Consider the following 21,894-nt stretch of genomic DNA (forward strand, 5'->3'; position numbering starts at 1 on the left):
AGGATTTTATTTTTTTTTTGGTTTAACTGGAGGTCGGATCCGATGGGGATGGAAGTACAAAGATGACAGTCGTGTGCACAGAGGACTGGATCTGTGCATGCAGACCAAAGGAGGAAGAGGAAGTGGAACAGGGGCAAAGGACTGGCGCCACCAGAGGAAGAGGCTCTCTTTCCGTGCCTGAAATATAGATCTCACCCAGACTTATCCGGCTTTGTTCCATTTTAATCCCTCGACTCATACCACTTCCCTCATAACCCTGAACTGTTACCTCTGAGGTGCCATTTGACGTTTCCTCTCCATCGCGGCATGAACAGAAGTATCATGATTTTAAATGTATTGAATACATTTAACGTTTGAGGTACTGGTTCTGTAGCCGGGAAACATCACACTTAAACATTTACAGAAGTAGTTGTCAAGTTCACATTCAGTAGTTCTGTCATGAAAAGTCTTGTTCTTAACTTTTAAGTCAAAGTGAAAATAATCCAGAAAAGCCACTAAACAGACACAGAAGGTAAAATGAAGACTGAATTTCTGCTATTATCTGAAACACACTTTCTGTTAGTAATTTAAGATGAATCATTTCTCACTATCAGTACTTGCTTTTCATGCTTAAGTGTGTTTAAACATCCACTTTTATGTTTTTTTTTTTTGCTTGTATTCTTTAGTTCCCTTGTTGCCTTTACACAAACTCTTACCAGCTATAAGATTTTCCACAGGGTGGGAGTAGAGGGATGTTTCTCCCAGCAGTTTTATCTCAGATGCTGGGTTCAAACTAAGTCAAATATGTAAGCTAACGCCAGCATCTGGTTCTTTACTAACGCTACCTCTGCAACATCTTTGTTCGGTTTGGGTCAAGCAGTTTAGAAATGACAGAAACATCCAGGCAAAAATGTTGCAAAAGTAAAGCTCCCCGTTTACCACAAAGTTCCTGTTGCGAGGAGAAAAAGTCAAAATCCTGCCTATCTTTGGACATGAGACCACGGCCACCCATTCCTGTAAACTGTGGTGGGAAGTGAACGCCGGTGCTCTGTGCACCCAGAGAGGGGCCACGCTGACCCCATTACACGAGCAGATATCTTAAATGTTTGCACATGTGGACTGTGATGCTGTTTGCAGCCGCTGAGCTGCTTAACAGGCCCCCAAAAGCCCTCAGGGACCCTCTTTCTCTTCTCTTTTCTCTCCCTCCCCCTCGTGCTCCATCATTATCGCCCACATGCTTTTCCAGAGACATCCTGAGTGAAACAGCTCGACGTCCTCGATGGCTATCACATGTTCCTGCTGAGGAGGGAGGCAGCTGGGGAAAGACATCTTGAAGAGAAGAAGACAGGGCGTACTAGGCAGAGTTTTTCTTCTCTGTGCTTTTTTTCATTAAAAATTTAGCCTCAAACCATACAAGTTTTGAAAACATGGTGAAAAACGTTGGCTTTCCTATCTTCTGGGCCTCCTCATGAAGTCATCCTTCTTTGCTTTGGTACTCTCAAGTTTCTGCGTGCTTTAAAAAACTTGAATCTTGCACTGATCAAATAAATTTGAAGATACTGAGGTTTGCAAGGACCAAAATATGCAAAGATCTTCTCCATCTTCTCAGATTTCCTTTGCCACATATATTGATGGTGTGTTTATAGGTTCTCCAGAGGATAAACCCTTCTACCAAATACTTTTTCCCAGTCACAACCAGCAGCTCAAGATATAGATTTTTTTTCCCCCACTGTTGTCTACAAAACACCTGCTAAACACATTTATATCTTGTCGATTAGCAGGTAATTTGATGGTGAATTTAGAGTCAGTTTGGGGTAAGAATCGGGTGTGAATGCTGCCTAGATTTAGTTTAAGAACTGGGATCTTCACTTCTCTACAGATCCATCTATGGTCAAACAGACTGCACTTACGCAGGAAATCAAAGATTGTCCCAGGTGTGGCCGACCAACAAAACCCCCCCCCAAGAACGACCTGTAATCATTTGAGGTCACGAAGGAAATCTCTGACTAAAGGCCACTCTGACATTAACTAATGTTAATGCTCTCAACCAAGAGAACGCTTCGCTGCTTGTTTGGAGTTTGCTACAGATCACGTGAAGAAAGTGAGACCAAAAAGGGACGGATAAATACGGCATTGAAGAATGGGAGCTGTGTCCCATCTGTGAAACATGACAGCGGCAGTATCATGGTTGGGGCTTGCTTGACTGCATCTAGGCAAGGAAGACTGTCCGTTACTGATAAAACAACGAATCATGACATATACAAGCAAATTCTGCAGAAAAATGTCAGAACATCTGACCGTAAATCGGCCGAGAAGCAAGAGGACGTAAAATTTTCTTAAATTAATGTCTCGGTAAATTCAGTCCTGAACTCAATCCAAATGGTCAAAACCTCGAATCACTTAGGTTTGTAACAGTTGATCATTTTCTATAATAAATAAAGCTCGTGTGGACATCCAAATGAGTTGTTTTGGGTCATTTTTATGCAGAAGCTTTCAAGAGTTAAACTTTCTCAAGCTTCACTTTAAGCATGTTAGCATGGAGACTGAGACTGTCTTTTGTCCATTTATTGTACTGCTGTTTATTATACTTTAGGACCTTTTGTGGTTTTAATTGGAGGGAATTAGATTTTATACACTATTAAAACAACTATAATGGGAGGAACATGGAACTGAAATGGTAAATTTGGCCTTTCTTCTACTGTAGATGAAGGGAAGTATCGAGGCGAGACTAGAATTAAGCAGCGATTCACACGTGGCTTTACTGTGTTCTCTCATTTTATTAGAGGCAGAAGGTAAGACACACATTTCACTTTAGTTTTCTCACAGACCTGGCCATCCTTCAGTATCTACAAAGTACTTCCTTTTCCTTCTCAAAAGCAAGAGCTACATCCATCATACAGGTTAGAAACAGTTATTTAAAAAAAAAAAAAAATAGAAATAAAAATGTACAACATACACTTGATATATATAATATAATTTTTGCTCTTTTGTTTTTACAGAGGTAAAAATACTAAGCGTAAAAAAATGGATCCAATTCAGTACAGAGTGATTTCTCTAATTTTTCAATTTAAATACACAAAGAGGATGCATTCAGGCACTTATTGATGGCTCTGACATGTGAGATCACTCTAAAACACCAGATGAGACGGAGATAAAGGATTAAACGCTGACACACGCTTTCCGATTGGGCCCAGATACATGGCATCATCAAAGGATCTGCTTCTCCAAGAAAGGTGTCAGGATGTGATAGCATATTCAGGTGATCCCAGAAGCTTTGGATCAAGGTGCAGGAGAGAGGACGGGGGATGTGGCATAAATACACTCACAAACCAAGGATGTACAAACGGGTACATGGGACAGGATGTGTGAAACAGATACAACCGGCGAAGGAAAAAGGACATCCTCGGGCATTCTGTTTTTCCACTACAGTTAGTGCCATTTCCTTGGCAAAACAATCAGGTATGAATGTTTGCTTCCAGGATTTCAGATGTTTTTCAGATTTCTCCAAAGGGATCCCACTGACGTCCTGCTTCTTTTGATCTTTAAAAAGCTTATTGTGTTCCCAGTCACATCCCAGACGTGGCCATAACCCGGGCTTAGTCCAAGCACCCAAGCGGTCGCCGGCTTAGAGTTGTCAGTGTGAGTGTGATTGGACGGCTGCAGCAGGTGGGCCAACCTTCTTGTTTCCCTCAATTTGCACACCAACGCACCCACCGCGACCCCGTAAACGAACAGATTTTAACGGTTTCTTTCTTAATTCAGCCGATCAGCTGTCAGGATCTGACTTTACTCTTTGTGCTTCTGATGATGTACCAAATCTGGCATGGAGGGGAAAAAATGCTGTAGGGCTGAGATGATTAGCACACGCCGGTCACATGTGGTTTCAGCGCGTTGTCTCTCATGTTAGTCTCCCATTTAACAACATATTTTGGCTTTAAAGGATTAGTTTGACTTCTCAGAATGAAATAGTTTCATCAACAAGAAGGAGCAGCTTGTATGGTTCCGTATAAATTTAAATAAAAACAAAACAGTGCAAACTTTCAACCAACAAAATTTACACATCTTCTCTCATGTGTATCAAATCTGAACAATCCTGCCTGTTAAAACAAAAAGTTTGACACACAACAGTCTATAAAACCTTTAGACTTTAACATGATTGATTAGGTTGCTTTCACCAGAACCAGACAAACCATTTCCTAACTAACCACCTCCAGCTTCAAGTCTGATTTAAACACGATTGGTACCAGCCGTCTAATCTGAACTTTCTGCATTTCCTAGCATGGCAAATTTACATAGTCAGGATGACCTGTGGGCTAATCTCTCATGAATATGTCTCCTTCGAATGCAATAAAACAAACAAAAAAGTCAAACAATCCAAGCCTTTGGTGCTCTTAACGAATCACGATTAAGTCCAATTTTCACCAGCATGCATATGTTTTTGGAGGGAGTTCGTATCTGTTTCTTTAAACCACCCAGACCACCTTTAGTGTGCTGTTTCACATGTGACCGGTGCGCTCTGCCAGAGGGCGACTCAGGGGGTGGTGATTGTATGCCGCAGGCAAACTTGAGTCCATAGCTTACACACTTATTGAGAAGCTATTAAAAGTTCCTTTTTATTACAAAAATAGTTTAAACCAAGTGTAATCGAGCTGTACATGGTGAAGCTGATTGCTTGGAGCTGGAACCATGCTCCTACTTTTCATTCAAGCAGACATTTTCAGAGACAGAGGTGAAGCTTGGAGTGAGACTCCACATTTTAAGGCATACGGGCACCAATTTCAATGTTATCAGATTGATTTTTACAGTCCTCTACATGACACGACCGACTGCTGGCTGAGGTTCTGCAAAGAACGAGGAAATAAGAGCCTTAAAATCTCACGTCGCTTCAAGTTTTTGCAAAGTAAAATGAGCCAAAAAATCTGACTGGAAATTGTAAGACTCAATTGGTTCTTGGTTAAGGTGATTTCTAGGCACTGTTTGACTTAGTGAAAGGAGCAAGGAGACGGATGCTAGATTATTGTAGCATGACTTGAGGCAACGTCTCATTCAGTGAGTGAATCGGAGCCCAGCATCCCTTTGCTGGTAGATCAATTTAGTGAGAAAATAAATAGGATAAAAACATGAATCTTTGGAATACTAGAAGATTAAGATGAGTACCATGTTTGTTTCAGTGAATAAAGAAGATGTTGATGGTGGAGAGTTATGAAGACTATATACATGAGCTTTACAATGAGTTGCAGTACAGATTACAAAGGCCTCAGCGCACGCTGTAAGCATCCACATACACACACACGCACTCACACACACGCACAAAGAGGTGTAGTGTCTGATTTCTTTGTAGCTGGAGTTGAGCTGAGCGGGCCTGATACTGGAATAGAATATAAACAAAATGGCCACACAAACATAAGAGGAAAGAAAAACAACAACAAAGAAACAATTCAAGTTCTTTGACACAGAGTCAGTGTACAAATATAATAATATAAAGTACCTGCATATGTGATACATGACATATAGGTCAGCTATAAAAAAAAAAGGCCCCCTGAAAAACACTGCTCTCTCATTAGAAACAGAGCATAAATGGCCACATGGAGAGCTGAGAGAACTGTCTGCCGTAAGGGGGAGCTTATCTTCCCAGGCTGTTTCAGAAAATGCACCAACCTTCCTTTTTTATTTTTTGGCTTATTTCAGTGTCTGGAATTTATAGAGAAACCCAGAGAAACCAAGGCAAGACAGCGAGCAGCCATGACCACTTGTCCCCCCACCCCCGTGTTTCCCCAGCCTTCCCTTTCCCTGTGCTTGCGTTGGGTTTAGGTTTTTTTGTTGTTTCCTCTGAGAGGATTCCAAATGCAGCTGCTCAGCTCTGGGCTTTGTGTCGGCCCCCGCAGCAGCCGCAGGCGAGCCCTGCCCGGTGGCAAGCGTGGAGAGGTGGGTAGAGGCAGAGGCAAGGCGCCACCAAAGACAAACCGAACAGAGCTAACCAGCGCGTGCCGAGACGGCCTCCACCACTGCCCTCGCCACCATCACACGAGCAGGGGTCTGAGTAGTCCCCCTCTGGGTCGGACATGCAGTGGTAGAGCATGGTGTCTGCCAGCCACATGCAGCTGACCCGCCTGATGCACGCCCGCACAGGGTCGGGAGCATCCTGGCACCGGCCTCTCCGGTTGTCAGAGACGTAAAAGGTGTCACCACACTGCTCGCACTCAGCACGCTCCAACCCATCACTCTTCCGCCCTTTGCCGCCATTGGAGGACGGGGAGGAGCTTGGGAGAAAGGAGCGAGGCTGGGAGGAGACCACGGAGGAGAAGCCCGGGCGATAAGACCCACTGTGGCCCTTACTGGTCAAGGGTCCAAGGGCGGGGTCAGAGTCTGAGGGCGACAGGGCCGGTGCCAGTGGGTAGGTGTAGTCGTGCTTCTGTGCCTCTGTCTTATCAAAGCGAACGTAGGACTCAGAGTCGTCCGTGTGGATGAATTTGTCACGCACAGTCGCGTGGCGGTAGTCCTCGTAGCCAGTGAGCCAGGGGCGGTCTGACTGGCGTCCAAGGTGGCGCTCTGTGCTTCGCTCCCAGCTGCGCTCCCTAGGGTTGATACGAACGATTTCCTCGTCCTCGAAGGTGACATGACGTGGAATCCGAGACACCGGCTGAAGAGAGAGATCAAATGAAAGTTAAACACTGCTGCTTACCTGAAAACACACAGCTCTGGTGAGCACAAAATGAGACAACATCTTAATCATGATATTCGTTTTGGAAACATTTTCAGGGGATTCAACACAGAAAAGCTGTAAAAATCGTCCTCTCTTTTTGCATTGTTTGATGTATTGTATGATGTAACCAGATGTGTCTCACCTGGTCCAAGTAGTAGTGGTCTGTGAGCCGGTAGGAGTCGTGGAGGTCAAGGCGATGTCCTGGCATGTACTTGTGTCTGTGCGGAAGGGGCGAGGACTCGAGCGGCTGCAGAGAGCTGTCCAGTTTCTGTGAGGAGTTGGATGAGCTGTCTGTGGCGTTCTGAGGGGACAAACAAACACAGGATGGGGGCTGAAAAGCTGTTTTTTGATTGGATATGTCAAACAAATAGCTAGTGCTAGAGGACGCCATGATTGGACAAACAAAAACAGGAAGCCTCAGCACAGCACTGATTGGAAAAACAGGAAGCATGAGCTCTGTTATTCAAGTCACTTGATCCACTTTGGGTTGTTGTGTACAAGGTAAACTTTCAGTAAGGACATCTGCCATAACGCATCAGCAACACTCACTTAAAGACATTGTACTGACCACTAAAACTAAAATGATTAATCAATTACATAAGTGGATTTAACATCCAATGATGACAAAAAATGGCAATTTGGTTGTAAATGGGAAACACAACATCCTTTAACAGGATAAAGATGGATTTGTCAGGCTTGAGATAAAGTGTGTGGTGCAACTTGATACCAAACTTCAGTACTCTGCACAAAGTAACCATCAAGTATCACCTTTTTTGGCCTCTCCCCTTAATCTTCTCCCCCTCATCTTAGCTCTGTTTCCCCCTGCAACAACCTGTCCTCCTTCCCTCAATCACACTTTCTCCACATTCCACCACTCTGTACGCGCTTGTGTGTATGTGAACGCATGAGAATAGTATCCTGTCCCCTTTCCGCTAAAGGCTGTCGGGGCTCCACTCCAACTCAAACCTTGGCCAGACACAAGACAGTCGGACCGCTGCCATGTAGCACTCAGACAGGCGGATTTCAGACAGGCATACTGGGGGTCATCCTCAGTGGGCACCGACTTATAGGCAGGTCTCGACACCTCCTGTCTCATCATGTCATCATGGTTATATGAGTGCATGTGGGGGACATATTCAAGATGTGTTTGGCCCAGTGACAAGGGTGACAGTGTATGAGCTGGGGCGATCATGAAGTAAACAGGATAACTTGCTGCTGAATAAAAAGAAACAAAGATAAATATATAGTAGGTGTCTAAAGGACTGATCTCCATACAAGTTTAAGTTATGTTTTAAACAAATTCTCTGCATTTCTTTCTTGCTTTGACTTCAACTTGACTTCAGTCTACAATAGGAGAAGACTATGTTATGATGAGAAGATGATTTCTCTGCTGAGGAGATTCCATAAAAGGACAAAAATCCACTAGACAAAAACAAAACAAAACCTGTTCAGTTCTACCTATTCAAATGTCTCCAGTTCTGTCACAACAAAATACCTGCTTTAGACATCCGATAAAAGAAACTGGTTGTTAATGGCAGGGTCTCCTGTCACCCATGTCCACATCTTGAAGCGCCCTTGAGTGAAACAATGAAGCCCAGGCTGCTTCCTATGTCCAGAACTTCATGTGTATGGACTAGGAGTGTCATGATATCCCGATACTGAGGGCCACTGTGATTTCAATAGAATTGAATATTGATGTTGTGATGATAAAGCTCATTTGAAAATGTCTTTGTTTGATCACAGCTAATCAAATCAAAACATTACTAAATGGAGTTACATAATTTTGTAAATTCTCCTATTTTGAGTGTTATTCAATGACTAAAAACAGAAAGCAAAGAAGTTAAATGAAAAAAAAGACGAATTAGTTGCGTCGCAAATTTTTTTTCCCCGTTTTCTATTGATATAGCTGGCACTTTATGATTTTGAATGCTTTAGGTCCTGATAATTGTGTAGTGGAAATCTGACAGCTCTGGTGTGATGGATTTGTTGTGTAAGCTACTTCCTCTCAGAACACTTATGTGGCCCTAACCATACTCAGTAACCAACTTCTAATGGTAACTATAATGTTCAGCTGTACAGACTTGCTAGTTTCTTAGCTAAATTAAATAAAAAATTTTTTTAAAAGCCCTTCAGTAAGCTTTGCAGATGGTTGGCACCAGAAATGAGGGCCATGTGAGAGCTACACATGTATAATCATAAAAGTGGAGCTATGTCCATTGACTACAGTTTATTTTAGCCAGCAAAGCTAGATGATGTCACATAAGGATGCTGCAACTGATTTAATATTTGTGTACAAATTGGCATAGAGGCTAAACAAAGCTAGAACTGCCTATTAAGAGGCAGTTTGTGACATAGTGGAAATAGTTTTCTTTGTCAAGACAAATTTCGGAGCTGTGAAGTCTTGAACAATTAAAACATTTCCAGTTTAAATGGTAGTTTGCAGTGCAAGCACACGGTATTTGGCAGACTTTGTGACATAATGCAGAAAAAAATACTGGTCCTTGTGCCATCTGGCATGCTGAACCCATCCAGTAACAACAGCATCAAACTTGCAGTCAGTGGGTCGTGTTGCCAATTCATGATTATACCTGAAGTTCGAAATAACACAGTTAACCACACACAGAAAAATGTCCCTCCCTCTGATCCAATCGAGCACTTGCTAAAAGTATAGTTCATGCTAGTTGCTTTATCCAGGGAGTTGAGCTAAATGCTAACACTAGCAATGCTAACACCAGCATGGCGTGCTCACAATAGTGATGTTGAAATTATCTGATATATTGTGTGTTCTAATCCCAACAACCGGATTGAAGGGCGACTGAACTTCTCGTCTTTGTTGATATTTAGTAGCTATTTAAGCTCTTTAGCATGCAAATGTACTCAAGGTTGTGAAAACAGTTCTAAACACATCAAACAGCTCAGGCTAATCATGTCAGTAGTTTCCCAGGTTGTTTATTCGTGAATTAAGATTTTTAGAAAAGATAAAAAAATGACTTGATAAGAGCAAAGGACTAAAAAGTGAGGACAGTTTAACCAGGGGCATACATGCTTTTGGAGTCAAATTTTAAGATAATCTTTCCAACAGGTGTTGAGATATATCAGTCAAAAGAATAAACATTTATCTCATGGTGGCTCTGGAGGTAAATCCCTTAGAAAACCAAAGCCACAAGGACACATTTTCTGGGGACTTTGAATTTCTATACATGATTTTATGCCGAGCTATCCCCTTGATATTGACAGTCTGAAAAGGAACCCATCGGCTATTGTCTACTGATTATGGTGGCAACAGTCTTTAGTGTAGTCAGTGGACATCCGAATATTGGACAATAGATAACCAGGCCAAAACTTCCTGTTTTATTTGCTGGTTGCTTGAATGCTGATAAATGTCCTTAGTCTGGAGATTCTTATGTCTGTCAACCAAATGACAGACATAAGAGTCCCTAAAATGTTATGCCACTGAATTGCAAAGAGGCTTTGAAATGGGTTACATCCATCTTCAGTAATTTCAAAATACGTCCTCTTCACTTGCTGACCATCTTATCAGTGCAATTTTATGAATGTCAAAACCAGTAATAAAGTGCTCCATATAAATTTACAACCACTCCAAACAGAACTACACTCCTTTTTGCAACGTGACCTTGGCCCACAAGCAGGTAGCGTACGCCTCGAGGATTTCTATTTTACTAATTCTTAAACTTTCATTCTGAAAATGCTACTCCAGCACACAGAAAATAAATGCATACACGGCATTTGCTACATTTATGGCCAAGATCTGGTGTCTGTCTGTCTGCTGAAGCCATCCCTATTATATCCTGCTCCCCACATGGATATTGCCATGCTGAGAATTTCCCCCTAGCTTTCTTACAAAGCCCTCAGAGCAGCCAGCCAAAAATAACACAACATGCAGCTTCCACTCCAGGTCCTGCCCCCCTGGAGAAGCCATTAGTTGGGGGGGGGGGAGGTTGATACGGTGTAAAACCAGTCCAAATCTGGCCTCCGTGGCTCCAACTAATTCAAAACACAGACCAGACTTTTTGCTGCAAGTCCAAACTGCACAAAAGGATACAGAGAGGGGGAGAGCTTATATTTCTGGACATCCTCTCTATATATTCTGGTCCAAGGCTGGACAGAGGGCATTTCAAGTTATTTTCTGACACAAAACATGTTCCGACTCAAAGCTCCGGAGGATTCATCCTTCAACAGGCCAGTCTCCCTTTCGGGATGAGCCCAGAATTGCCTCAATGGCTTTCACTCCCCCTGTTGTGAATGAGCCAAAATAGAGACAGAGATAGGAGACGTGCTGAAGGGAGGGACAGAGGAAGGGTTGGGTTAAGTTTAGGTTTGGTGAACAAAGAATAATTTGGGGAAGTATGTCCATCCTACCTCTTTCTCCCCTTCCAGCCATCCTCCCCCATCCCCCCAAATGGCTGTAAATCTACTTGAGCATTTCCCCTTGTCCATGACTGCCCTCTTCGCAAACTCCGCCACCACCACTAACTTTAGGAAAAGGTCAGGCTCAGAGGAACGCAAGTGGTGCTGAACTCATCAATGAATCACATGGCTGTCAACCTGTGATTTTAGTGTTAAATTGACAGTTTGATAATTATTTACAAGATACTGCTTTGTAAACCCTTTTAAAGGAATGGGTGCACTGAGCACCTAGTGCTGCTGTTTGTTCCCACAATGTTTTAGACCTCAAGTGCTTGAAAAAAGTGGAATTTTGGTTTCCAAAATACTATGCAGGCCTCTGGACAGGCGATCAGATCACACCAAGCTGACATTTTGAATAGCTGTTGCCTATATTGCGTCTTACATAAGCATACAACTAAGATCAAACCACAGCACATATCTGCATTTTTAAGAGCAGACTGACTCTGATAGACCTTTGCCTGAGCACTAATGTTACAATTTAAAAATAAAAAACAATTACCAAACAGTAGCTCGCCAAGCTAATGTAAAGCTTTGGGCGAGCAGGATTATTTAAGCACATACGATGCTCTATTAGACTGGAAGCTTTATCAGATTCGATACCACCTTAGCAGTCAAGAAAAATGAAAGAAAATTATTTCAGGGTTTTACGCCTCGACTTTAACGTCACTCACTGAAGCCCCCCCCTTTTTTTTATTGCTCTTATTTGGATACCCATTCTGGTTGTTTAAATATGATTAGGATTAAATAATTTAGACTTCATTCTACTTCTTTTAGGGCATGTTAATGTGATATGAGCTATTGTTCCTGGGCTTCTTGTATCTAGTTCGGTCTTTCCAACCAAGAGCCGGTTCTGAGGCTGTTAAAATGCAAAGAATCAGTTCAATATTAGGTGTGGTTCTAAACCAGCAAAGGAGACAACTCTGTCCAAAATGTGTCTACATAATACTTGAGCCGTTTTAGGGTGCGGCAGGGTGCTGGGGAAACACCTGGTCTGTAACAGTATTTAGGAGGATGATGCTGTGTTAAACATTCACATGAATGGACCAAAGGTTTCCCAGCAGCACACAGGCTTGTGATCAATGTTATTCACTTTGTCCACAATTTTGTTGCACCCTGGTGTGCCATGACAATAAAGTCTATTCTATTCTATCGTTTTAATATTGTGGCTGATTGGTGCATAACGATGCAAAGAGTCTCCTCGTTGGCAACTGTTTGCTCCATTTTACAAAGAGGTGTATCAAAACAAAAGCTTTTTTTTTCTATTGTGTGTTTTGGATTATAAATAAGCACGAGCTAGTAGTCCCTCTCCTGCAGATGCATGTAAGTGTAGATCTGCTGGCTGTTGGCTATAATTTTGTGGTGTGTTCAAGCACTCTTTGATTAAAGCAGCCATGAAACAAAGCTGAAAACATATTTAGATTGCTTCTGCTTATACTAATAGTGCTCTGACAGAAAAGGGGGGAGCTTGTACTTGATCAAGCTGCAAGGGACATGTAGTTTTAATCATAATAATTGAGTAATTTTGAAAATAATGTTGTTTTCAAAAGCCAGAAAATGCCTTTGATATGTTGCACTGAAAGAATATGTTCCTGAAAACCCGCTGCTCCATTTCAAGGATTGCTCCACCCTCTGACAGTGCCATAGCCCTGCCCCCCAGCCCTCACCTCCTCATGTGTTTGTATATCTCTCTGTGGTGGCTGTACACTCCCAGCAGAGCACCTATTAGTCTTGGCCCTTACAGACAGCTCGAGTCAAAGATGAACCACGAGACACTTCCTCTCGTAAATCACCGACCCTGCACTAAGCTGGGAAACAGCTGCTAGCTGCTAGTTTGGTGGCTGCTCTCTCTTATAGCAGGGAGAGTGCAGTGTGTGTGTGTTTGTGTGTGTGTGTAAAGGGAGGGTCACCAGGAGAGAGGGAGTTGGTGGGATACAGGAAGTAACCTTGTGACCCTGCCTGCTGGCCCTGGTGTCAGATTACAGTGCAGGGGGGGGGAGGGGGTCCTCATGCTAATTTAAGGTGGAGAGGCCCTGACACACAAACATCTCATCTAGTGTGGCAGGTATAGAGTGTATGCATCTACGTCACTGTTATATCTAGACACACCTAGAGAGCTTTAGGCGACGGCCCCTGAGTGGAAAACCTTCAACATGACTCCCACCGCTACTTGTGGGATTGAGAGTATGTCATCTTGAAGGAAAGGCTGTTGGTCTCAACTGGGATCTTTGCAACCACCCAAATAATCTGTGGACCACAGACATTAATATTTGGCCTGAAATCGGTTTTCCTGATGTTTATATGGACCTCATTTATATACCGGGAAAATTCCCGAGCTAAGCCTGAAAGCATACGTCTGGATGCCTGGTCATACCTGGTCATGAAATTAAGGTGAAGACCCAAATCAACAGCCCGGTTGTATATGGACATCTTTGATCTTATTCAAACTTTTTTTTTAGTGAAAACTGTAAACACGGGTGAAACTGAAGTGTAGGATCCAGCACAGTTGTCACGGTTGAGACGGTTAAATGGTTTTTGGGGCCCATTTTTTCTGCTTTATCGTGACTCCTGAACCAGGATTACAAGGACAGGCTACAGGTGTGTGATTCAACCATCCATCAAAATGTCAATAATAAAGTTAATTTGAAAATATATGGAGCAAACTTAAAACGCTTAAAAGTCACTTCCTGTACAAATTTTACATGCAGAAGAGACTTGTTATCTTATATAAATGGGTCATAAAACTGTTCGACAAAAATGTTTTCCAACAAACCAGACACAAAGTATTCATGGCAAATCCATGTTTCTGACCCTGGTTTCCAGTTGTAAATGGCAGAAATCCATTTAGTCATCTTTGTTTTTGTCATAACTTTACAAAAAGAAACTTCCTTCAAAAACGTCATTCTTAAACATTCTTAATCCTTAAACCATTCTTAAACCGTTGGAACAGTCGATTACGCAACAACTCACCATTTCATACATGTTTTCCAGCTGGTCACACAGTCCGCAGCCATTGAGCCAGCTGTTTTTTTGCCACTCAGTGGCTAAAAGTTGGCGTAACCCAAGAAAAGTCACATGTCTAATGACATCACATGCATTCCCTCTATACATGACAGGGAAGTTCTGAGCTGATGAAAAAGTGTATTTTTTTCTGGATGCAGAAGAAGAGTAGCACAGTTGATCTGAGTGTGTTCCACTTCGGGGCATTGGGAGTAATTTCAGTGATGATTTCTATGTTTAGCTGGAGAGTTTAAGTATTAAGACAGGAGCACGGCTGTCAACAAAACACTAAGCAGCCATTCAGACAAAAAGCAATCTTGGGTTAAACCAACCCTGAAGGCTGCAGTGGAAAAGGCGTGTTGTTGAAAGTACTGGATAGACATGAAATATGAACCAGGAAGCCTAGTTTGAGTGTGTTTAAAGGCTTATCGGAAGCCAAAGCACTGAACAACAGTTTCTTACACTCTCAGAGAGGATTCTGCGATTCTGGATAGATGTTACCACAGAAATGATTTAACCTTTTGTTTCACGATAACAGAAAAATACTTATTCTTTTACCTCATGAGCCACAGAACCCTCAGTTATAGTATTTTATAAATTTCTGGTGTATTGGTGCCGTCTGAAAATGCACAAAATTCCCAGATCTACGAGTCATCGTTCCTGGATCAATCTGACCAAACAGAGGCAGCATATCTGTGTGCACTATTAAACAGCATAGGAACAGGACTGGTGTCTACACAGTGTGGTCCACCTTACAGGCTCACGCATACACATCTTCCAATACTGCCAGCTAAAATGACGCATCAACTTTGTGCCCCAAAATCTGTCTCCAAAGCTTCCACATGCAACTGCAAAGTGTAACAAAGGCACAAAAATTGTATCTAAAATGAGTAAAAGGGCTAACAATTTAGATTTGTTCATGTCTGTTGCTACTCCACAATAATATTCGAGTTTCCCTTTCATTCACTCAGAAATGTACATATTTTTTTATTTTCTTACAATGAATATAACCCATCTCGCCCTTATTTGTCATCACAGATGAAGGAAAACCTGCAGAGCTGTTTTCTCTCTTAATCACGTAATTTGTTGTTAGCAGCTTCCAAGTTTTTTATGATAAAACATTGTTGATCAATGGCAATTTAATCACTTAAGGTTGGGAAAATTAACAACCAAGTCTAAGTTTTCTCAGATTTGTCTCCTTCAAATCCTTATTTTAGCAGTTGTCATTTAAAAGTAATTTTAGATTCACAGGTACTGAATATAATGAACGTGCTTACAGTGAAGACGTCATCGTCACCCAGCTCGCTCTCATTCTGGAGTGCTGTAGAGGAGGTTGTGGAGCCTACAGAAAAGAAAACACCCTGGTGAGGTAAACACCATTGTTGTTTGAATATCAAAAATACTACTTTCTTTTTGCATCTCTCAGTCATTCAAGTTGAGCCTGCAACATTAGTCTGCAACCCAACAGACACTTACAAATGGTAACTTTCTGGCCTTGCTATGTCTTGTAGGGAAATCTTAAGCAAATCTCTTTTAGAATCCATGTCTCTCTGCATACTCCAGCTTCATTAACATTGTTGCCAAGACTAACTGGTTTTACCTGTGGACTGTGTTATGCTTTGAACTTCTCTGCACAAACTGGTGAATACCTCAGTTGTGAATTGGTTGGGGGTTTCTCATCTTTACGTGTGAAATCTCTGTTCCTAAAATCTTTCTCAAAAACACTTTAAAATATTTAAACAATGTTTAAGTCACAACTAGAACCCCATGATGCAGTATTTGAGGATAGAGTCTACAGCATCTTGGCATCACTTGGATGGTTACAGGACGACACAGCGTACCTTCAGCCAAGTCCTCAATTGCTTTCCGTACCGCCCTGTCGAAAGCCCTGGCATCGGCCGGACTCTGGAAGGACAGGCCACACCTCCTGTCCTCCACCATCCAATGGTGAAATGTGGGCATTGCTATGTGGTACACCAGATCCTTCCTTAGCGGACAGTCCAGGATCACCTGCAATCGCAAACATAGTCATTTGCATTCCTGATCTTTAGCTCCATTAGACCCAGGTTTTAAAGTCCCCCTCCACTAAAAATAAAGTTATAGCCTTTTAACATGTCCGTAAGATTTTTTTAATGCATGACAAGACTGCAGCCTGAAGGATGAACCAAAAATTTAAACTTGATCATTTGAATAATCACATACTCTGAAGTTATCAGAAGTTATCAGATTCTTGTTTCACCAAAGTACAGTACAGTTCGCTTGAATTTCAAGTTCAAGAAAGCAACTATTTCCTTCCTTAGAAAAACCAAGGAAAACGATACCATCAATGCTTGATGAGCAAACCTTTGGTATGGATGCAAAGAATTTTCAACTGAAACTAACTCAATGCCACATGATGCGTTTTACTCTTTAGGCGATAAAAACATAAAAAAATCCTCTGGTGATGAAAAAAAAAAAAATTTACAAAGGGGCTTCAACAATTCTTGAAAATTCAAACATATCTTAATGCCAAATAAGTTTATCCTAGAGTTGGATTTATACCCTGACAAGACATATGAGCATAATCAGCCATCAACACTGGCCGGGGATTTCTGTTTTAAATCTGCAGAGAAGCACGTACAATCTCAGAGAGGCGATTGGAAGAACCAATCCTGTCTATGAACGAATGCTGGGCTTACACCAAACGATTTTCACAGTCCCAGACTAAAAACTGAAAGTCTTTAGGAGTCTAACTGGAGTCTCGGCGCGCTCCCGTCATCTCGATCGTTAAGTTTAAGGCGGTAATCTGCAGTCTGCGACTGCGTTTCATACCAGTCTTTCCCTAGTCTTGGGCTCATATCAAACGTGTTTAATATTAATCGCAGGTCTCAGTGACGTAACACAATCAACAACCAATAGATGAGCACTGAAAAAAAATCGGAAACGGGAAAGCAGACAGTCAATAACAAACATCTCGGCGGACGTAGAAGAATGAGCGATATTCTGTGGTGTTTTCTCTTTTTTTTGACAAGAGCAGCTGTAGCTAACAGCTGCCTCTCCTCCATTTTTATAAAACTTCTGCTGAGCATGATGGGAAAAAAATTAAAAAGTTATAAAAAATAAAAAAATTGAGTTGGAGTCTTGTAAATAGTGACCCTACAAGTCTTTGTAAAATCTTTAGTCTGAGGCTAGTCTGGGACTAAAATCTAAAGTCTTTAGATGTGAGTTAATAGTCTTTAATAGTCTAATAGTCTTTTCTAAGTCTTTTCAAAGTCTTCTGGTGTGTGGGTAGCATAAGTTATTGTGCATGCGCAGTTAAATGATGAAATGGGAAGCTACCACAAGCTACAAGTACTAGTGGGGACTAGCAGGGTGTTAGTCCCCAAGACTGGGCCATCTGAGTGAGCAGATGCTAGCGGCTAGCACCTACTAGCCTGTGGTTAACTTTTCCTTGTAGCTTGTGTTAGCTTCACATTTCTTGGCAGGGCAATATCAGCATATTAATAAATGCCCAATTAATGAAAAATATTGTTTTCATGGGGAAAACTAAAAAATCTACAATTCTGAGGAACGGAGATGAGTTTTTAAGGGTATAATAACCGCTGCAGTGGGACTTTAAACGATAAACTAAATTTTGACAAGGTTTTACCTGTTTGTCGCGCAGCCGCTCACCACGGATGAGGAACTGCGAGGAGCCGAAGCCCGAAACCGGTGCCAGCTCTGTTGGCAGAAGGCGGCACACCCCTACCCTGGTCAGGGCTCCCCCATCCTGAGCCAGCCAGCCACCGCTAGAGTCATCCCGCGTCATTACCACCGCTTTCACACGCACGATGTAGCTGTCACTAGACAGAAAAAAAAACAAAAGGTTGTTAGAATAAGTGAACTGTGTGTGTTGTTTTATATGTATACACAGCAGGAGGTGATGATGCGTCATTAAGGCTTCATGTTACCTGTACAAACCTTATATGCTCCTTACATGGAGAGCAAAATCCTTTTAGGATACAAAGTACATTCATACACATTTATCAATATTCAGACAGACAGGAAAGATCTCTTCTGCTTTTGAGGACTTTAGCTGCAATACTAAACAATACAAGCCAGATATTTTTTTTTAAATCAGTGGTTTAAAAAAAAAAGCAAACTAGTGAGCAAAGTAGAAACCATAGAAGCTGTTTATTCAACATATCACCAGAGACTTCACATCTCATTTCCACAGAACTCAAAGAAATCTCCACACCATCTGACTACACAGCAACCTGAGGGATGCTCCAAAAAACTCGATCATTTGAATAATCACATACTCAGACATAAACTGATCAAACTGATATAAAAAAGAGAGATAACCAAAGTTATCAGATTCTTGTTTCACCACAGTACAGTTCGCTTGAATATGGCAACGTGTTAAATTTCCGAGAACTCTTCTTCAACAGGGCTCCAACAATTCTGGAAAGTTCAAACTTTTCTTAATGCCACATAAGTTTATTATAGAGTTGGCTTTACACCCTGGCAGACTGTCTGAGGGCGTTCCAAGTCACGACTTTGCCTGGTCCTTGCTGTGCCGAAGTGGGAGGCGTTGCACCAGAACAAGTCAGCATGAAAACACAACCTCATACTTTAATGTAAATGTGGGCTTGATGTTGAATTCTCTTTGGTGGAGCTCATAACTTTCAACATGAACATAATTATTACATGTCCACCGGAACAATCAAGCCATCCCAATTCATTGTTTCAAATCAGAGGCGGGCGTATCTTAGGTGCTACTGAGTACACTCAGCTTATTCCATGTATTTATAAATTCCTGTTGGTTATGCCGTCATTCTTTCGCTAAACTAATCCTGAGAGGAGCTCAAAACCAGTCACAAAAATAACAAAAATTTGTAAAACTGTCGTTTCTATAGTTCAAATGATCAAATGTTGTATAAATAAATAACAAAAACAAAGAATTGGGGTCACTATTCGTCTTAAATTTTGAGATTTCAGTAAGTCATAATGATTTTAATTATCTAGATTCACTGCTTAAGATCAATGTCCTTTTCTTCTTAAGGAAGAATTTTTCAACAATAACGTTGCAAGAATCCTCTCCAGTTCAACCCTCTTGTCCATTTTGTCTATCAGCTACTTCTAGTTTAAAAAAGACCAAGATGGTGATGGCCAAATCCCTAACTTGACACTTTAAAAACTCAGCATACAAACTAGAGGGTGACATAAAGGTGGTTATGTCCACCTTTAACCCATGCAAACCTATGGTTTTCGCTTTTTTTCCTCAACCTCTGAAGAAAGAGGTTAAATAGAAACAGGATTAAAATTAGGCTCACAGATTGCAGCACGAGGCTACTCTATCCTCATCTGTCACCATTTACTGGATTTACTATCCAGAAAACCAGTTCATAGCAACTGCCAGAAAAGTAAGTCAACCAGGCACATACACAGGGCTAAAATTACCTCATTATAAATATTTTGTTATCAGCTGATCAATAACCTGGCATATAGCTACATATACATTAAAGAGGATAAATTCAATTACAGTCTGCATACATCCAACTTTCTCTGTGGGAAATCATTACATGTAAGTATAATTCACTGCGCATATGTCGTCTTTAAGTTCCTTGAATGGCGATTTTGATGACGCTGCGGTCATAAAAGCAGGATTTTATTAGAGCAGAGTGACTGTCTGGAAATGTTTTAGGTGACCATAAGGTAATACATAGTTTTATTGAGCTGCTTTTCTGTCAAGATTTCTAATGACAATGACTAGTTGAGCGTATATATACACAGGAGTGATTCAAAAACACGAACTAAATTATCTCGGTGCATTAGTCTGCTTTAAGAAGCTCTATTTCATGTTTACATGTATTTCAAAATCCAGTTTTGGTCAGACTAACACAATAGTCATTTTCTTTCTAGTGGCATGTAAACTGTATTAAAATTCTCCAATAAAAAGAAGGGTTTTACGCATAAACACTCTGTATTGGATGGGTTACACCTATTATAACTGTGTCAAACGAATAAACAGAAATATTTGCAGCCTCTTCATGCAATATTTGCACAAACCAGTAATAAGGAAATATTCTCCCAAATAGAGACCATTCAAATGGAGCGACAGAGGACTGGAGCCATGATCAGACACTCATCATACAAATTGACAGATAATACAGCTATAGTTTAGTCTATCTTGCAGCACAAAACAATACATGACAAAAACAGACAGGAGCCACGTACTTGAGGTTCAATGGTAAAATAAAGAGGCATTCTCAAGCATTAGCATGACAGCCACCACCCTCATAGGGACACAATGCACACGGTCACAATCCACATGAACGATCTGACAATAACAGGATGTACCTCTGTGTATTCTATTGATGCTGTTCTGTGTGTGCATGTGTGTGTGTGGGAGAAGGATGAAGAGAGACTAAAAGAGACTGAGGGAGGCAGAGTGGGAGTCAATGAGAGAGGCGTTATATAATTAGCTTACAGACAGTCCCGAGGATCTGCACACACACACACACACACGCTTACACACACACACACACACACACACGCACACACAAACACACACACACACACACACACACGTGGCAAAACTGGTTCACCAGCTCCCACCCACATACATTTATAAAAGTGACTGAATGACAGCCTGACTGACTGGGTGATAGCAGACAAATAGCCCGTACAGAAAAGCAACCACAGATTCACCCACAAGATTTCTGCTTTTGTGTAACACACACGCACCATACGAAATGAGACTTTTCCATTGAGCCTGTAAAGGTTTGTTGTATTTGGACATTATAGACACACGAGCCAGAATCCACTTTGTAAGTATAATGAAACACATTAGACTAAATTTGGAAGTTCAGTGTTGTTATTGGACAACTGAAGCTGTAGCAGTGCAGTTTGTGGGCAGTTTTAATTTAATTCATCAAGTCAAACCACAATGGGTGTGGGCAAAAAGTCACTGAGGTTCTACTCTGCCACGTGGGAAACTTGACAATTGAGAAAGGAAAAAATAGAAGTTATAAATAGAAATAAAAAGGACCCACTTACCTTTCCATAAACAAACTATCTTACAGTTACTAGTGAGGGACCAAAATCAATTTGAGAGGTCAGGTGTTTGATATATCTTTTTGTCAACATCCTGGCTAATTTACTGTAGTTAAAATAGCTGGTTAATTAAACTCAAGACTGCGGTGTTGCAGCTTTTGCAATGTGTTTATATTCCCTAAGTTTATAGTTCCATAACTGTAAATCTAGTAATCATTATTCAAAAGCTTTTAAGTAATGAAAATAAAGTGGAAAAATTATTTATTGAGAAAGTCTGAACATGTAATAAACCAGCTAATGATAAAAATTGTGGCTATTTAACCAGATGGATTAGCTGTGACAAAACAACATGAAAAAGAAAAAGAAACAAAACACACACACAAACAAACAAAAAACATGGTGCAAAACATGCAGGCCAAAAGAAATGACTAGAAAGTATCCTCTGAAATTCACCCCCAGAATTAACTCTCCTTGCTAACATGTTGCAAGCAAAACATAACCATAACTGTATGGTGGCAAACTGGGAACAACTGGACCAGAGCCAGCTAATCAAAGTATACTGCCGACAGAACGCAGAAGGTGTGCCTGTGCTGGGTCTCAATTAACACAATTCAGCCGAATGCTCGGGGTGTGTAGCTGTGGACCATATGAATAATGCTGTAGCTAAGTATGCTAACTAGCTAGCTCCAACTGACAAATAACATAACAACACCATAGTGTTCATGAGATAATGCCTGCTTTCAAACCCTGAAATGGATTTTAAATGCCTG

General features: G+C 41.3%; 1 protein-coding gene across 1 annotated transcript in view; it reads right to left on the reverse strand.

Moving 5' to 3' along the window:
• Positions 1–2,736: 2,736 nt before the first annotated feature.
• LOC140312799 (sprouty-related, EVH1 domain-containing protein 2-like) overlaps positions 2,737–21,894 on the reverse strand; it is a 31,398-nt gene continuing 12,240 nt past the window's right edge. The window contains exons 2-6 of the mRNA XM_072390613.1: positions 17,736–17,928; positions 15,949–16,117; positions 15,385–15,449; positions 6,825–6,983; positions 2,737–6,619 (exon numbers count right to left, since the gene is read on the reverse strand). Coding sequence (XP_072246714.1) covers positions 5,834–6,619; positions 6,825–6,983; positions 15,385–15,449; positions 15,949–16,117; positions 17,736–17,928 — 1,372 coding nt within the window. The 3' untranslated portion in view covers positions 2,737–5,833. The remainder of the gene's footprint in view (positions 6,620–6,824; positions 6,984–15,384; positions 15,450–15,948; positions 16,118–17,735; positions 17,929–21,894) is intronic.

Source organism: Leuresthes tenuis, unplaced genomic scaffold, assembly GCF_036924035.1.
Source record: "Leuresthes tenuis unplaced genomic scaffold, fLeuTen1.0.hap1 SCAF_8, whole genome shotgun sequence".
Classification (NCBI taxonomy): Eukaryota; Metazoa; Chordata; class Actinopteri; order Atheriniformes; family Atherinopsidae; genus Leuresthes; species Leuresthes tenuis.